The sequence below is a fragment of the Drosophila gunungcola genome, unplaced genomic scaffold (assembly GCF_025200985.1).
Source record: "Drosophila gunungcola strain Sukarami unplaced genomic scaffold, Dgunungcola_SK_2 000001F, whole genome shotgun sequence".
NCBI classification, from domain to species: domain Eukaryota; kingdom Metazoa; phylum Arthropoda; class Insecta; order Diptera; family Drosophilidae; genus Drosophila; species Drosophila gunungcola.
In genome coordinates, this window is record NW_026453197.1 from 3,920,607 (window position 1) to 3,934,315 (window position 13,709).

A 13,709-nucleotide genomic window follows, 5' to 3' on the forward strand; every position below is an offset into this window, starting at 1 on the left:
AATGGTAACAGAGTCGCATACATTTTAAACACATTTCAAACACCTGTAATCGTAAAAATCAGCACTTAGTCACTGGCCGTCGAAGTACAAACAATTTGCGGGCGCAAAAAAGTACACAGAAATAAAGAGCAAAATGAAATAGTACATAGCTTCAATTGTTTGTCAGGGGTATCGAACAGGTAACTGAACTATGTTTACGAAGCAAAACAGTCTCTTAGACACCTCATCCATCATTTAATGCGAATTAACCAGTAGTTTTGCTCGAACAGCTTAACCGATTTCGAGGGAAGTGTGGGTAAACATATTTGGAGTGTCCCAAGGAAAGCTGATCAGCCCAAGATATTCAACACTTGAACAAATTTAGTTGTCAAACAGATAGTAATAACTGGGAATTCCCACTGTTTAAACAGTTTAGTGGGTTAATCTGGTTTTTTGGTTTAGTTTCTGGTATAAATCTAGAGCGCACAAGCTAAACAACAAATGGTTCTCATAAAAATATTAATCTTTAAAGTTTTTGTATTTAACCCATCTTAAATGGGTCCACGTTCTTTCAGGATCTTCTGTTCCAAAACATTAAGCTTAAATACCAGTCAGACTTTGACTTTTAATATCAAATTAAATGGATCGTGTTTTATGGTCATACAACAGCAATGATAATATTGAAATAACAATATATTTAAAATATGTACGAAAGTTTATGAACAGCTATTTGCAATGGTTTTATGACGTTATGGCTTATATTATATAATTTTGATTTTTAATTGAGCTCTATTAATTTTGTGCACTTCATTAAGAAAACTGTTTTAGCATTGATATCTGCTGTATTTCCTTGGCTGGTGCAGGAAAAAAACCGTATATTTACGGCTTATAAATATTTTGGCGCATTTTGCCTTGCTTCGTTGGATTCAAAATCACCAAGCTAACCCTCCTGAACAAAAACAAATTTCTTGTTCAATAATTTCACTCTTGGCAACCGACAATCAACAACTTTTGTATAAGTTTTGTTGTTTTGCCATCTACTATAAGTGTCCCCTAGTTTGTTGTGCCTAACACTCGCATATGAGTGTGTAGTATGGCATATAGTACATATCGACTTGCACATGCAGACACTTACGTTTGGGGCCGAAATATACGAAATATTTCGCGCTTTTTCGATTTGAGGCGCACAATGCGATGGGCTTCAAGAAATATTTTCTGATTATCGCCGAGCTGCTGTTGTTGCTGTTGCTATTACTGTTGCTGTTTTGCTTTTTTGTCGGTTTCTGCCTCGCTTTTGGCCTTACCCACGTTTCTTGCGTTTTCTTTTGCGTTTCTTATATTTTACATATATGTTATGTTTTAGTGCTTTTCCAATTTCTTATTCACTTCATGTCTGCGCCCGCACACAGTCACACACTCACTGGCGGGTCGTTCAGCATAGGGAATACGCACTGTATCGGAGCTTTAGCCGTTTGCTCGGGCCAATTTAGCCGTTTTTCAGCCGCGACGTCAACGTTGAGCGCTCGAAATCTCGTTACTAACTAAAATAAACGAAGCGCGGTCCGACAAAAAAATCGACATCAGAGTTGCGATGTTTGCCTTTTGTTGTTGCAGCCGTCGGCGGTAACCAAGCTCGCTCACACACACACCTGCCCCGCACCGCCCCGCCCAGCCCCGCCCCCTTATGCACGCCCCGGCTTCGAACGGCGGCAAGTTCAAGTCGCAATGTTAGGCTTGAGCGGCGATGCCAGATCAGCTCTTTTCCGGCCAGTTCTGATGATCAAATTGTAAAATTTCATAAGGGTTTTTGCCTAAAAGGCATCAACCGATTCGCACAGATAGTACAATTTTACAGTATTTTGAAGTTGTATTGTGGAATAGCAGTAATGTGTTGTATACGGTCAAACAATTAATTATTTACAGTTTAATTAATTAAAATTAAATTTAGGACCAAGTATCCTTTAACTATACTAGGTAAAAAATATCACACAATACTTGAGAACACCTATATGGTGATGTAGGGTAAAATTCAAATTTAAATTATTTTTAAATTTGAGGTAAATATAAATCAAAATATCATTTATATCAACTTAAAAACAATAGTTGTCGTAAAGTTGTTTTTCCTATTTATATTAAAACTTTTTTATTGTTAAGTTCATAATAAAATACTTAAAGGTAAATAAGCTTCAAATATCTCAAATGGCAAAAATACAAATTTATTCTTTTTAAAAATAAATGTTTTAAACCAAATTTATTCAATTCATACAAAAATGCATATGAAATATACCTAAATTTACCAAATACCTACATTCGCAAAATTATACATGTCTTAAAAGAGTTAAATCAATTTCTAGCTATTTTCCACCAATGAGGACATCACTGTGCTTGAGCCGGCTACGTCGGCGCTGATTTAAGTTCGAAGCGAACTTTGCAGCCCAAGATCGAAGGCAAAACTTGCGAGCCGGCAAAAATAAACTGCTGCAACATGTTGCTTATGTTGGGAAGTATTTCTTATTCTCAATAAATTTTTTTTGGTATCGCCAATTAATATTGTTTACTTCATTTTTGTAAAAAATTGTTTTTTAAGATACTTTCTAAACGGAAGCAAATTTTAAATCTTGCTTTACTATTTGCCATAACTAAATCGTTTCATGTCCTGCGAATATTTAAAATTTCAATTTCCCCGCTTTGCTTCGACTTTGGACCTGAGTGGATTCCACAGACTGCTCTTTGTGAGTCCCACCTTTTGTTGCCAGCGGCAACGGAGGCAGCCTCTGATGACGTCTAATTTTTCCCGAACTCGTTTGCTTACTCACACACGAAATTATGTCAGGAATGTTGGTGGGACCCGGGCTATGGCTATCTGAACGGTGGTTGTTGTGACCGTCGGAGGTTGCCCGTTGAGAGCCAAGTCGGTTGATTAATTTGGAATCGAGAGTGTATCCATGGGCTGGATGGGCTGCGTTTGTGGAGCGAACCAAAAGCCGGTTAAAAGTTAAACATTTTGGTCACTTGGGCCGGGAGACGCGTGCCAAAGACTCTCTTGGTTGGCCTTTGAGAAAACTGCATTCCAATTGTTTTATCAGGGCTTATCCCTTAGCTGCTGACTCACGTTCTGGCTGAAAAGATCAGGTGATTTCATTTGCGGGTCGAAAAACCCCAATAAGCCGTTGACACCACTTTACGCTTACCATTTCTGCAGAGTTTTATAATCGCATTTCAGTTGGTTAAAGCAAATTTAAGTGTTTTTATAGTGCGGTCAGCATGTCCACTTACCACTTGTACCGATTTCGACAGAAACCGCAGTGTTATTCTTTTTTAGCCACGCGACTTTATCAATTTCTACCGAATTTGCAGAAGTGTGATCGGGTGTTTGTAATGCCAGTCGGAAAAAGGTCGATGAAATGAGGAAATCGTGTTAATTTTCGCCTTTATTTGTAAAAAAAAACTTAAATATGTATAACCTTATAATGACGAATGGAAATTGTCTGGGTATTCAAAATTAATATTCATCATGCACGTTAAAATTCCATTTGAACTAAATTTTTAAGCTTTATAACACCCGAATATCGGAAAGGTACTTAAAATAATATTTTTATACAGCTTCGAATATCAATGTATTTTATTTGGCTAAGCCTTTGACTTCCATTTCCCAAGCAAAGTCTTTAAGTTTCCTGTGTTTCTGCCATTGACATATGTCAAAACCTGAAATATGAGAGGAAGCTGCGTTGATTGAAAGAGATACGCGTGCTCTATCTAAAAAAAAAAGGGAAAAATGTCAATCAGAAGTCAAACCGCGACTACTCACTGCAGTAGAAATTTCCGTTAAAAAAAGAAACACAAATTCGCGGTTCTAAATGAAACGAGAAAAAACACTCCTGTCGACTAAGCTAATACTTTTTTATTTACTTTTTTAGGTGTGTCCTTTAAGGGGCCTTACCAGTGTAACGTATTTTTTAATCAATCAATCAAATAAAAACATTTTTTCAAACCTAAGCCATATTGTTGGTAGTTGATATTTTTTTATATTGTAGGTTATTGTGGGGGAAATATGTTTAATTTTCATAATCTTTTTGATATTTTTGATTACAGCCACTCATTTGACATAAATCATGAAAGCAGTTGGAATACTTTTTTTTGGAGCCTCGGCAGACAGCCCATAGCCCCGTTATTTCTTAATTTTTAATAAATAATAAAATTAATTTGTTTGTTTCTTTAAAAACAAGCCAACAATATTTTAATAAATTATTATAGGCAATATAAGCTCCTATCTCGAACAGGAATATCTCGTTTTGCCAGAGTACTAAATTGTGCATTTTCTACATTTTTGCCATATAAACCAATATAAAAATAGAGACAGAAATATGGCTTTTTTAGGGACAACCTTCGTCCATATGGCAGGAAAGAAGTACAAATATCCACGCACCCTGCAAACAGCGGGTGTACTTTACCCTATACTATATGTAAATTGACTCAAACAAGAAAAATCAAACAGAAGCCAAGCAGCGCTCACAATTCAATTTCAGCATTGAAATCGGATACTCCACATAGTCGCTTGCGGGCTAGCGGTGAGCCCCATTGGTCGGAGTTGGGATGTAGATGTTTAGAATTTCGCACAAGGTAGGTACAAATCTGTTAACGCTTTGAAACCGCAGACAGTCACCGGAATGTTGGCGCAGCCACTGGGTTTTGGATGCACAGGGACCTGAGATAACAAAATACTCAAACTGATGAAAAATTTAAATGGAACTTTTATATTTTTACTAAAAACTTGTTGGCCTTTATCTGGAAAAAGCTTTAATGTGCGTTTTCGCGTCCTAGCAACTGATTTAACAATTTTTTTTAGTGACCACTTACAATTTTCGCTTTTATTAAAATCATTATTTAATTGTTTTTTTTTCAAATAGTTTCAATTTATATTGTTTATTAATGTTTTAGACAATTCTTTAAGTATAATTTTTATTCTTTTATATTGTAAAATTAAATTTCTAAGAGTTTATGAATTTTTATATATTTCAATATATAAAAACTTAGGAATTGTTATTATAATAATATAATATAAAAATGATTAATAATAAAAATAAAATATCCCTTATTAGGTAAACCAAAATCTGCCAAATAATTCAAACTAGGGTGAGAAAATAAAAAAAATTTTAACGGTTTTTTTTAAATAATATTTAATTTAAAAATTTGCATTAAATGATATTCTGTATTTTAACAGTACAAGACTACTTAACTGAAACCGATTGTAAATAATCATGCAACAACTAACTATAATTTTATATTGTTATTAATTAAATTGAAATACATATCTTAGCATTTGGAACCACTGTTTTGTTAGTTTTTCATTATATATAATGTGTACTGCAAAATACGGAAGGTAAATATATATGATTTGACTATTTTCGAGTCTGGCATTGTCAAGCTGGTATTATTCCCGTTTATAGGGCAAAGCCAGTAGGGGAAAAGAAAGTCTGAAAAAATACATGAAGAGGAAATAAGTATTTATTTTATAAATTGCATTTTCTGTGCCATTTGCGAATCGTTAGATTTCCATTTCCCTTAAGCCAATTTAAGCCAATTTAAGCCGCTTATCCAGTGGCCTTAGCTTTTGTGCCGAAATTGGAAATTGCATTTGACTAATCCACACCCAAACTTTTTTTGAAACGATTCGAAGTACTTCTTTTTTGATTTCGTTTATTTGTTATATACTTTAACATTTAGATTTTGATTTCTGAATTATTTTGTACATAAGAATCAATAATAAAAGGTAATTTATTTAAACGTTATTCATACGAATAAGTAATGAACAAAGCGGCAATATTTAATTGCATTTGAATATGGAAGAAAGTAAGGACAAATGTTGTGTATTCTTCACTTATTTGGATATACCATCCGCCTATTTTGATTAGTTCGAATGTCCTTTAGGGCTGCGATGCCATGCGAATTCTGGCCGTGGCCCTCGACTTTGTGTGTATTTCAGCCGTTCGCAGCGTGATGCCAAAGATGTCCTCATGGTAGCGACTTTCGTCCTAGGAGAAATTGAAAAAAAAAACAGTGCAACACAATGTATAGTATGCAGATTTACTGCCATCAAACGTTGGTCTACGCTACATTGTCAAAACTATTTTATGCTTGCAGGGCTGCAGCAAAAAAAATGCTCATACGCAGAGTGTGGCGGGAAGGAAACCCTTCACTGCCGGTATTTATAGCCAAAGCTCTTTCCCATACTGTTAAGAATACTTACCCGCAGTGTTAGCAAAAATGTCTCAACTTCTGCCTCGCTTTTCTGCTCCTTGCCGGCAATGCACTTCCTGCCATGGAGAAAGGAATATGCAAAAGTTGAAGTGTGTATAGAAAATACGGGAAAATTCTGAAAAACTGTTTATTTATTCGCGCAGGGATATGTAACGTAATCTATAGGGACAGTAAGGAGAAAAGAGCTTAAAGATTTACAAAGTGTCAAGTTGGAAGGGCAGCCGCATTGATTTATTTTGAAAAAGATAACGAATAATAAGCTAACAAAACTCTAAAAATATTTGAATTATTCAATAATAACAATATTATTTAAATGAGCAAAAAGAAATGCCACATTGAAAAGTAATAGAACAATGACTTTTCTTTTTCATTATTATTATTATTTAATTGAACTTGAAGAATTGTCACATTGACATATACTATTCCTCATGACTTATTTTAACGAATCAATATTATCTCTCATAATTATCAGAATTAAATGAAGATTAATATGAATTTTTCTGGTACAACATCCCTAATTAGCAAACGCAACAAATGTGGCAGCTGCTCAGGATCTTTTCTGGGTTCAATTAAACTAAACCGCTTAAGATTACGAGTGGGTCCACATTGAAATCCCCCCTGAAGGACAGCGCCATTATGCAATATCCTGTGTGTATGGATAAAGACAGCCCGTATTTCACAATAAGGCACTTAATCAGGAGCTTTTGAACAAATGCGAGGCAGAGAAACGAAATATAAAAGCCAAGCGATGGCAAAATACCTGACCGTTGAGCGTTGGAAAACAGAAAACTCCCAGTGGTGTCCAGGGGGGCGGCGAAAAGAGCAGCCACGCCCACTCCTTGGCCCAAACACACAAAGGCAATCAAACTTAGGGCAAAGCAGAGCAAACCTTACCTGATGGTCTGGTACACATGCTCTGCCATTGTGACATCGCCGCAGACGTAGATGTGGCCCCTCTCCATCACAATCAGCTGGTACAACGAATCAAATTCCTGCTCAATCAAGTCCTGCACATATGTCTGCAATGCACAAGCGATTCGATGCCAAATCAAAAAACAAATCATTGTTTAAGCGGAAAATGTCATAAGCACAGAGAAAAAAACATGGGATTCATTTAACAGAAAATTGGTCTTGTTCAGTGATGGCTTTTCAATAATAATTTTAATGTATAGGGCATAAATTATAGGTAACGAAGTACGGTAATCACACTGCATAAAATACTAAATAAATTAAATTTAAAGTACTGGTTAAAAAATAGTTTATTAAGTAGCACTTATTTATTTGTTAAATGTTCTTTCTGTTTTAGGCTTTTATTTGGGATGCTAATTAGTTATTTTAGTTCAGAATATTGTTTTCAATATTATGTTTTTCTTCTTATTTAAATATTGACTGAAATTCTGTAAATTCCCTTGCAGTAATGAGCTTTAAAAAGTGTATGCTTCATTATTTATTTTAAATTAAATGTATGTAAAGTATTGAAGTATGGATGTAGTAGTTTTTTTTCTTACAATTTTGGGCTTTTATATTGTAAGCAAAGTAAAAATAATATGTTTCTCTTCACACTAAAATTAGAAAACAAAATTTTGGTAAATTCCTTTGTAAGAAATTAAAAAACAATTACTATCCAGAAAAAATTCAAGAATGGAACAACTAAAACCTTTTTAAAGTGTATGCCAACTGTTTTTCTCTGTACATAAAAGTTTGCTTAGTTAAGTGGAAAAAACCAAAGTCTAGATTGCTGACCACCCCGAACGTACCTTTGGAATGGCCTGCTCCCTGGACAGAGCCAGAAAAACGCGGTCCAGAATCTGATCCTTCTCCAGCTGCGCCTTCTCCTCGGCGTAGAGGTCCACGTCCCGGTTGCGGCAGCCAAAGAAGAGCCACATCTTGGGCAGCGTCGCCACAGGATCCAGGTCGCGGAGGACCTGGAACTCCTGCCAGAAGGAGCGGAAGGGGGCGATGCCCGTGCCAGGTCCAATCAGGATGATGGGGCGACTCCGGTCGCTGGGCAGGTGAAAGCCCAGGGCGCTCCTCACGAACATGAGCAGCTCGTCGTCCGCCCGCAGGCCAGACAAGTAGTTGGAGCACACGCCGTACCGCTCGTCGCCCTGGCCGTCCTCGCAGCGGTACTTCACGATGGCCACCGTCAGGTGGATCTCGTCGCTCACGCGGCGCGGCGAGGAGGAGATGGAGTAGAAGCGGGCCTGCAGGGGCGTCAGCTGGGCCAGCAGGAGGGATGCTGGGGGGCGGCAGGAGGGGAACTCCTCGAGGACGTCCAGCAGGTGGGGCAGCCGCCAGTGCCGCCAGTCCTCGTAGGCCGACGAATCGTTCACCAGCAGCTCGAGTCGCTCCTTGTCCGCCGGATCATCACAGAATCCGGCCAGCAAAGTGAGCAACTGTCGGGATGGCGGAGTGGTCAAGTCGAAGAATCGGGCCAGGAGATTCCTCAGCGTGTCCGCCGGTATCTTGTCGTGCGGCTCCCAGGACTTGAAGATCCCATTGGAGGTCTGCTTCTCCTTCTGCAGCTGCAGCTGCAGCACCTCGTCGGGATTGTCCACGCCCACCAGGCGATCCAGCAGACCGTCGACCAGCTGGGCTCGGTTCGCCGGAAAGATGCCCACATGGTCGCCCGGCTCGTACTCCAGTCCCGGCGCACAGATCTCCAGCAGCATCGTCGTCTTGGCCCCCTCGCTCAGCCGGGTCAGGTTGTGGGGCTGCGCCTTCACCTTGCAGCAGTGCACCTTCTTGTTGTGGTACTTGGACAGGCTGCTGTCCAGGGAGCCCTTGCTCACCGAGGGCACCAGACGCACCGTGTTCACGGTCAGCGAGTCGTTCTGCAGCGCCAGCGAGGCGTCCGACAGACTCTCCTCGGGATCCAGGCAGAAGGTCTCGCAGGCCAGCTACAAAGTGGGGTTAAAGGTTGATAAGTAGACAATGAAATATTGCATTCTGATTTCTAATCGAAAAGCAATATACAGTTTCTAAGTACCTACGGTTATTACATTTTTTTTATATTTATTTTATTAAGCAAAAAAGTAAAACCTTTCAAATAAATTTATTTTCAGGTTGATTCAAATATATCAGTAGGTTTAATAACCTTTACAACAAAAAATAAATGCTTTCGTATACTGATTACACTGGTTTACAAAAAAACGACAATTTAATCAACCATTTTCCGTTGGGTATACAAAAAAATATAAAAAATCATCATAGATTTACTGGCTATTTTAAATTAATAGCTTGCTTTATCAAAAAGCTGAAAACGTAATGTTATTTATATTTATCTTTGACGACCAAAATCTATTAACTTTTCACTAGAACTAACGATAAAAAATTAAATAAACACGAAAACAGTCAAAAAAATGAATTAACACTTAAAAAAACAAAAACAGCACACAAAAACAACTTTATGTGAAATCCTTTTTACTTTTCTTACTGCACTGGAGAATCAAAATTGTGCAATTAATTTTTAATTTTGTAAGCTAATGGTGATGGTGAAAAAAAACAATGTTTTTATAAGCTAAAAAGTTATAAAAGACATTAACATTAAAGATTTTTTCGAGTTAAAAAAATGGAGAGCAGATTAAAGGTAATTGTTTTTTTTTTGTATGTAAATTAAGGCACTTGTTAATTGTTTGCTGCTATATTTGAATGATAACTGCTATATTTAAATAAAAAATTTTGCTTGCAGTCAAAGTTTATTCTACTTTTTTTTAAAGTATTTGTGAAAATCTACTGCCAACAAAACTGTTGCTCTTTATTCGACCATTTTAAAGTGTTTGTGACAAAACTGTTGCTTCGGAGCAGCTTTTCTTCAAGTAAAGACTGAGTTTTTACCTCCATCGCGCTGCGTATACGCACTGTTGACTACGTGCATTCTTCAAGCGAACACGTTGCATATTTGGTGGTGTGGTGGTGTGCCTGGCACAGATTTCCACATGAAGATGTCACTCATGCACTCACCTTGAACACCTCTGGTGCCCATTTCCGGAACGATTGCTCCTGGCCGCACATCTCGTCGCCGTAGGCCACCCTCAGCAGCCGTTCGCCGCCCAGCTCGCCCAGGATGTTGTCCACGTACTGGCCGAAGGCGCAGAAGTTGGGGTAGGCGGAGGAGCCGAGGGCGAAGACCGCAAACCGGACGTTGGACAGGGGGCCAAAGGTCTCCTCGGTGAAGGTGTCCGATGTGGAGCCCCGCAGCGAGTCCCAGCGGTCGATCCTCTTCACCTGTTGCAGCGGCAGCTTCATGAACTCCTGCCGCGAGCTGGCCTTCATGAAGGACTTCGAGGAGCCAATGCTGTTTGGGGGAGGAAACGGAGGTGAGGGAGAATTCTTATTCGGCGACAGCCCGAAAGTATGCAACCCAGCCCAGGGAAACACTCAAATTAAAATGGGGCCAGTTAGTGGGGCTTTTCCCGCCCACTCGGATTCATATTTCACAAAGGCCGGCAACACAACAAAAGGCAGGGGGCGTGGTCAAGGGCGTCCTGTTGTTGCTGCCACTGTGCAGTAACTAAACAATGAACAAAACACGCCAAAGGAGGCAACAATAAAAGAAGACAGGCAGAGGCTGACAGCAAAGCATTTATTACGCTTGTCATTGGGATGTAGCAAGAGCACAAGCAAAAGAATGAAAAAGAATGCGCAAAAACTGCCAAAAAATAAAATGAGCTCAAAGTAGGGCTGTAGTATGGCCTGGAAGATAGGACACGACTTGAAGTTGAATTCGGACCAGCACTGGGTTTTCGAGCAATTCACTAAAAAAACGTAATCATCCGCTCGTCATCCGCTCGTCAGTGGCAAGCTTTTCCCAGCGTGTGAGTCTGCTCCCCGCAAATGCATCTCAGCCCAGCCCACTTGAGTGATGATTCAACAATGAACAGTGGCAGTTTTTAACGAAACCCAGTAGCCGACGAAAAATCCTCTTTTGGCCAGACTGCTGCCAACTGCATCTGGCCATGGCCCATTTCGAGATGGTGATGGCTGTATGGCAGTATGGCTGAATGGTTGTATGGCATAGTGCGTTTAAAAGTATTTGAGCTCCTGCTGCTCAGCTTGGCTTTGGGTCAAAGTTTATGGCTTTGCCGGGTTGGTCGTAAAAACCTGTTGCCCCGGCCAGAGGGCTCAGGACCCCTTCACGATTGGCTGCCATAGAGCTTACAAGTTGTAAGAGCTTGTTAACAGCAAGTGATGGAGCAGATCCTGGCGGGGATTATGGGTCAGATAGGAGGGCCACTAGGAGGAGTACTACCTCCGCAGAGGAATATTAAATTACGGCATTACTACTTAAGCGGCTGCATAATGTTAAGCTGATTTGCAATTTCAGAAACTAGACGATGGCCTTAACGACACTCTACCCTCATTATATGTGACTTTGTATCACGCCGCCTGGCTTAATCAATTCTCTCCACTTAGCAACAGTGTTAATTAATATAGCAGGATAATTAAGGTCGGCAGACAGAAAATATTAAATTAAAAGGCAAACGGGCAATAAATATCGGTAATACAGTCTTTTCCAAATAAGTCTAATTACTTCGTTTTAATATCTAAGACATTTTGCGTGTATGTTAAAGCTCTTGGTTTCTAGCATAAAAGATACTAATTAATATTTTTAGTAATAAACCCTGAGAGTTAAAAAGTATTCTGACTCAGACTCAGTTATCAAACTTTCAATCCAATACTTTCTAGATCTATACAAAACAAATTCAATCACAAATACCCCGCTTTGAAAATAAAAACTAAGTATACAGATATGTTTAGATAAGACGCTATAGGTATAAGCCTGTACCCTTTATAAAGTCTCATTTTGTTGTCCTGCGTTATTTGCAGAACAGATGTACCCTTTCCATCTAACCATTTCCTGAACCGTTGTTACTTTAGGTAAGTATAATCCCACTCCAACACTGTATACCAGACATAAGTAATACATCACGGCGGTAAGAAGCACAACTCAACGCTTCGGTGCTTAGCCAAGTTTTAAGCTGAGTGACGCCTATCAACTTAATCACACGCTCCTTAAAGCAGCAACAAGAAAAACACAGCAAATCCTGCACGCAAACAAACAGACATCCTTGCTGCTTCCGCCCGCACCAGAAACCCAAAAGTGCAGCATTGCGTGAAAAGAGTGTTGTAAATTACAGCTGAACTGCCGAGTGAGACGGGGAGATAGAGCGAAAGAGATGAGCACACAGCAGAACAGGTAGCAGAACAAAACTATTGCAAAAAAAAACAACAAAACACATTCATAGTGGCAAAGGACGAAGTGGCAGACTGCAAATCCGGGACTCGGCATAATTAAAACAGTGCCAAGCTGCGCTGAGAATTGACTCCATCGTTACACCAAAACACTGCTAGAAACTAGACGTAAATAATTACAAAACTTATTTTCAAACAGTAAGCAAATAAAATATAGGCATTATATTAATATAATAAATATGGGAAATAATTACAGTTTAAAGTAAACTTCACTGACAAAGAAATCAAATAGCAGAAATAATAAATCTCAAAACATTCTACAGTAATGCTAAAAATTCAATAAATACTGAATTATTTGATTCATTAGACATATGTATGGTTTCACATATAGTTTTGTCTACGAATTTATACCATTTCACTCTAAGAGCAACTTTTTTTTGTTGTTGTTCCTTTAAATAAATAAATACACAAGGCAGTGAATATTATATTATTATTTAAAAGGGTCGTGTTTATTAAAAAAAAAGGTTAGACATACATAACTGTTTCTTAATTTAAAAATATCTCACTTTGAACAGATATCTAAATGCATTTCTTGCCCATTTAAGCTTAATAACGTCATACAATGCGTATACTTAATACTTGCGGTGTACACTCGCAGTATCATAAATTTGCCAAGTTGCCTAAAAGCTTGCTGCAGTACCATTTTCCCCCGTATTTATTCTGTCTGCTCTTGAGTCAAGTGGCCCTATCCAAACAACTTGTACTTGTAATTATTTTCGTGCACTTGAAAAGCTGTTGAGAGCGGGCTATCGAAAAAAATGCTAATGATTTTGACAAGCATTTTATTCAAGTGTTTGGCTCCACTCATTATGCAAAGTGAAGTAATTGCGAGCGTATAGGTGGCATCATCAACGTGAAAACTTTTATGGCACATGCACCGTCCTTGGCGATGATGTCTAAGGCTGCATAAGTGTCCCATTCCGAGCAGTTGCAGTTTACTGACAACAGGATACGGATGTCAGGTGCTCACACATAAAAACACAAACACCCACCCACGACAGACACTTAAAAGCACACTCAGAGGCGTTGATGGCATAATAGACTGCAATTAAGTGAGCTCGAGCTGGCAGTCACTTGACTCAAAGCAGAACAAGGCCAGTATTTTGAAATGGATTGTGCATTTTTCGGTATTTAAAGCAGAAACTTAAAATTAAGCCACAAAAATTGTGCTAAAAATCGCTGGCCACAAAATTTATTTGCTTTAAAGTATCTTTTTC

The 13,709-nt window shown here is 38.7% G+C and overlaps 2 protein-coding genes across 3 annotated transcripts in view; both read right to left on the reverse strand.

Moving 5' to 3' along the window:
• The window catches only part of LOC128263352 (uncharacterized), a 33,815-nt gene extending 32,308 nt beyond the window's left edge, over positions 1 to 1,507 (reverse strand). Inside the window, exon 1 of the mRNA XM_052998379.1 lies at positions 1,115 to 1,507. The gene's annotated coding sequence lies outside the window, so the exon portion shown is untranslated. The remainder of the gene's footprint in view (positions 1 to 1,114) is intronic.
• A 4,154-nt stretch (positions 1,508 to 5,661) lies between these two features.
• LOC128263491 (nitric oxide synthase) overlaps positions 5,662 to 13,709 on the reverse strand; it is a 40,328-nt gene continuing 32,280 nt past the window's right edge. For both annotated transcript variants that reach the window (XM_052998566.1, XM_052998565.1), the window contains exons 15-19: positions 10,201 to 10,534; positions 7,995 to 9,137; positions 7,132 to 7,256; positions 6,227 to 6,293; positions 5,662 to 6,011 (exon numbers count right to left, since the gene is read on the reverse strand). In XM_052998566.1, coding sequence (XP_052854526.1) covers positions 5,904 to 6,011; positions 6,227 to 6,293; positions 7,132 to 7,256; positions 7,995 to 9,137; positions 10,201 to 10,534 — 1,777 coding nt within the window. In that variant the 3' untranslated portion in view covers positions 5,662 to 5,903. The remainder of the gene's footprint in view (positions 6,012 to 6,226; positions 6,294 to 7,131; positions 7,257 to 7,994; positions 9,138 to 10,200; positions 10,535 to 13,709) is intronic.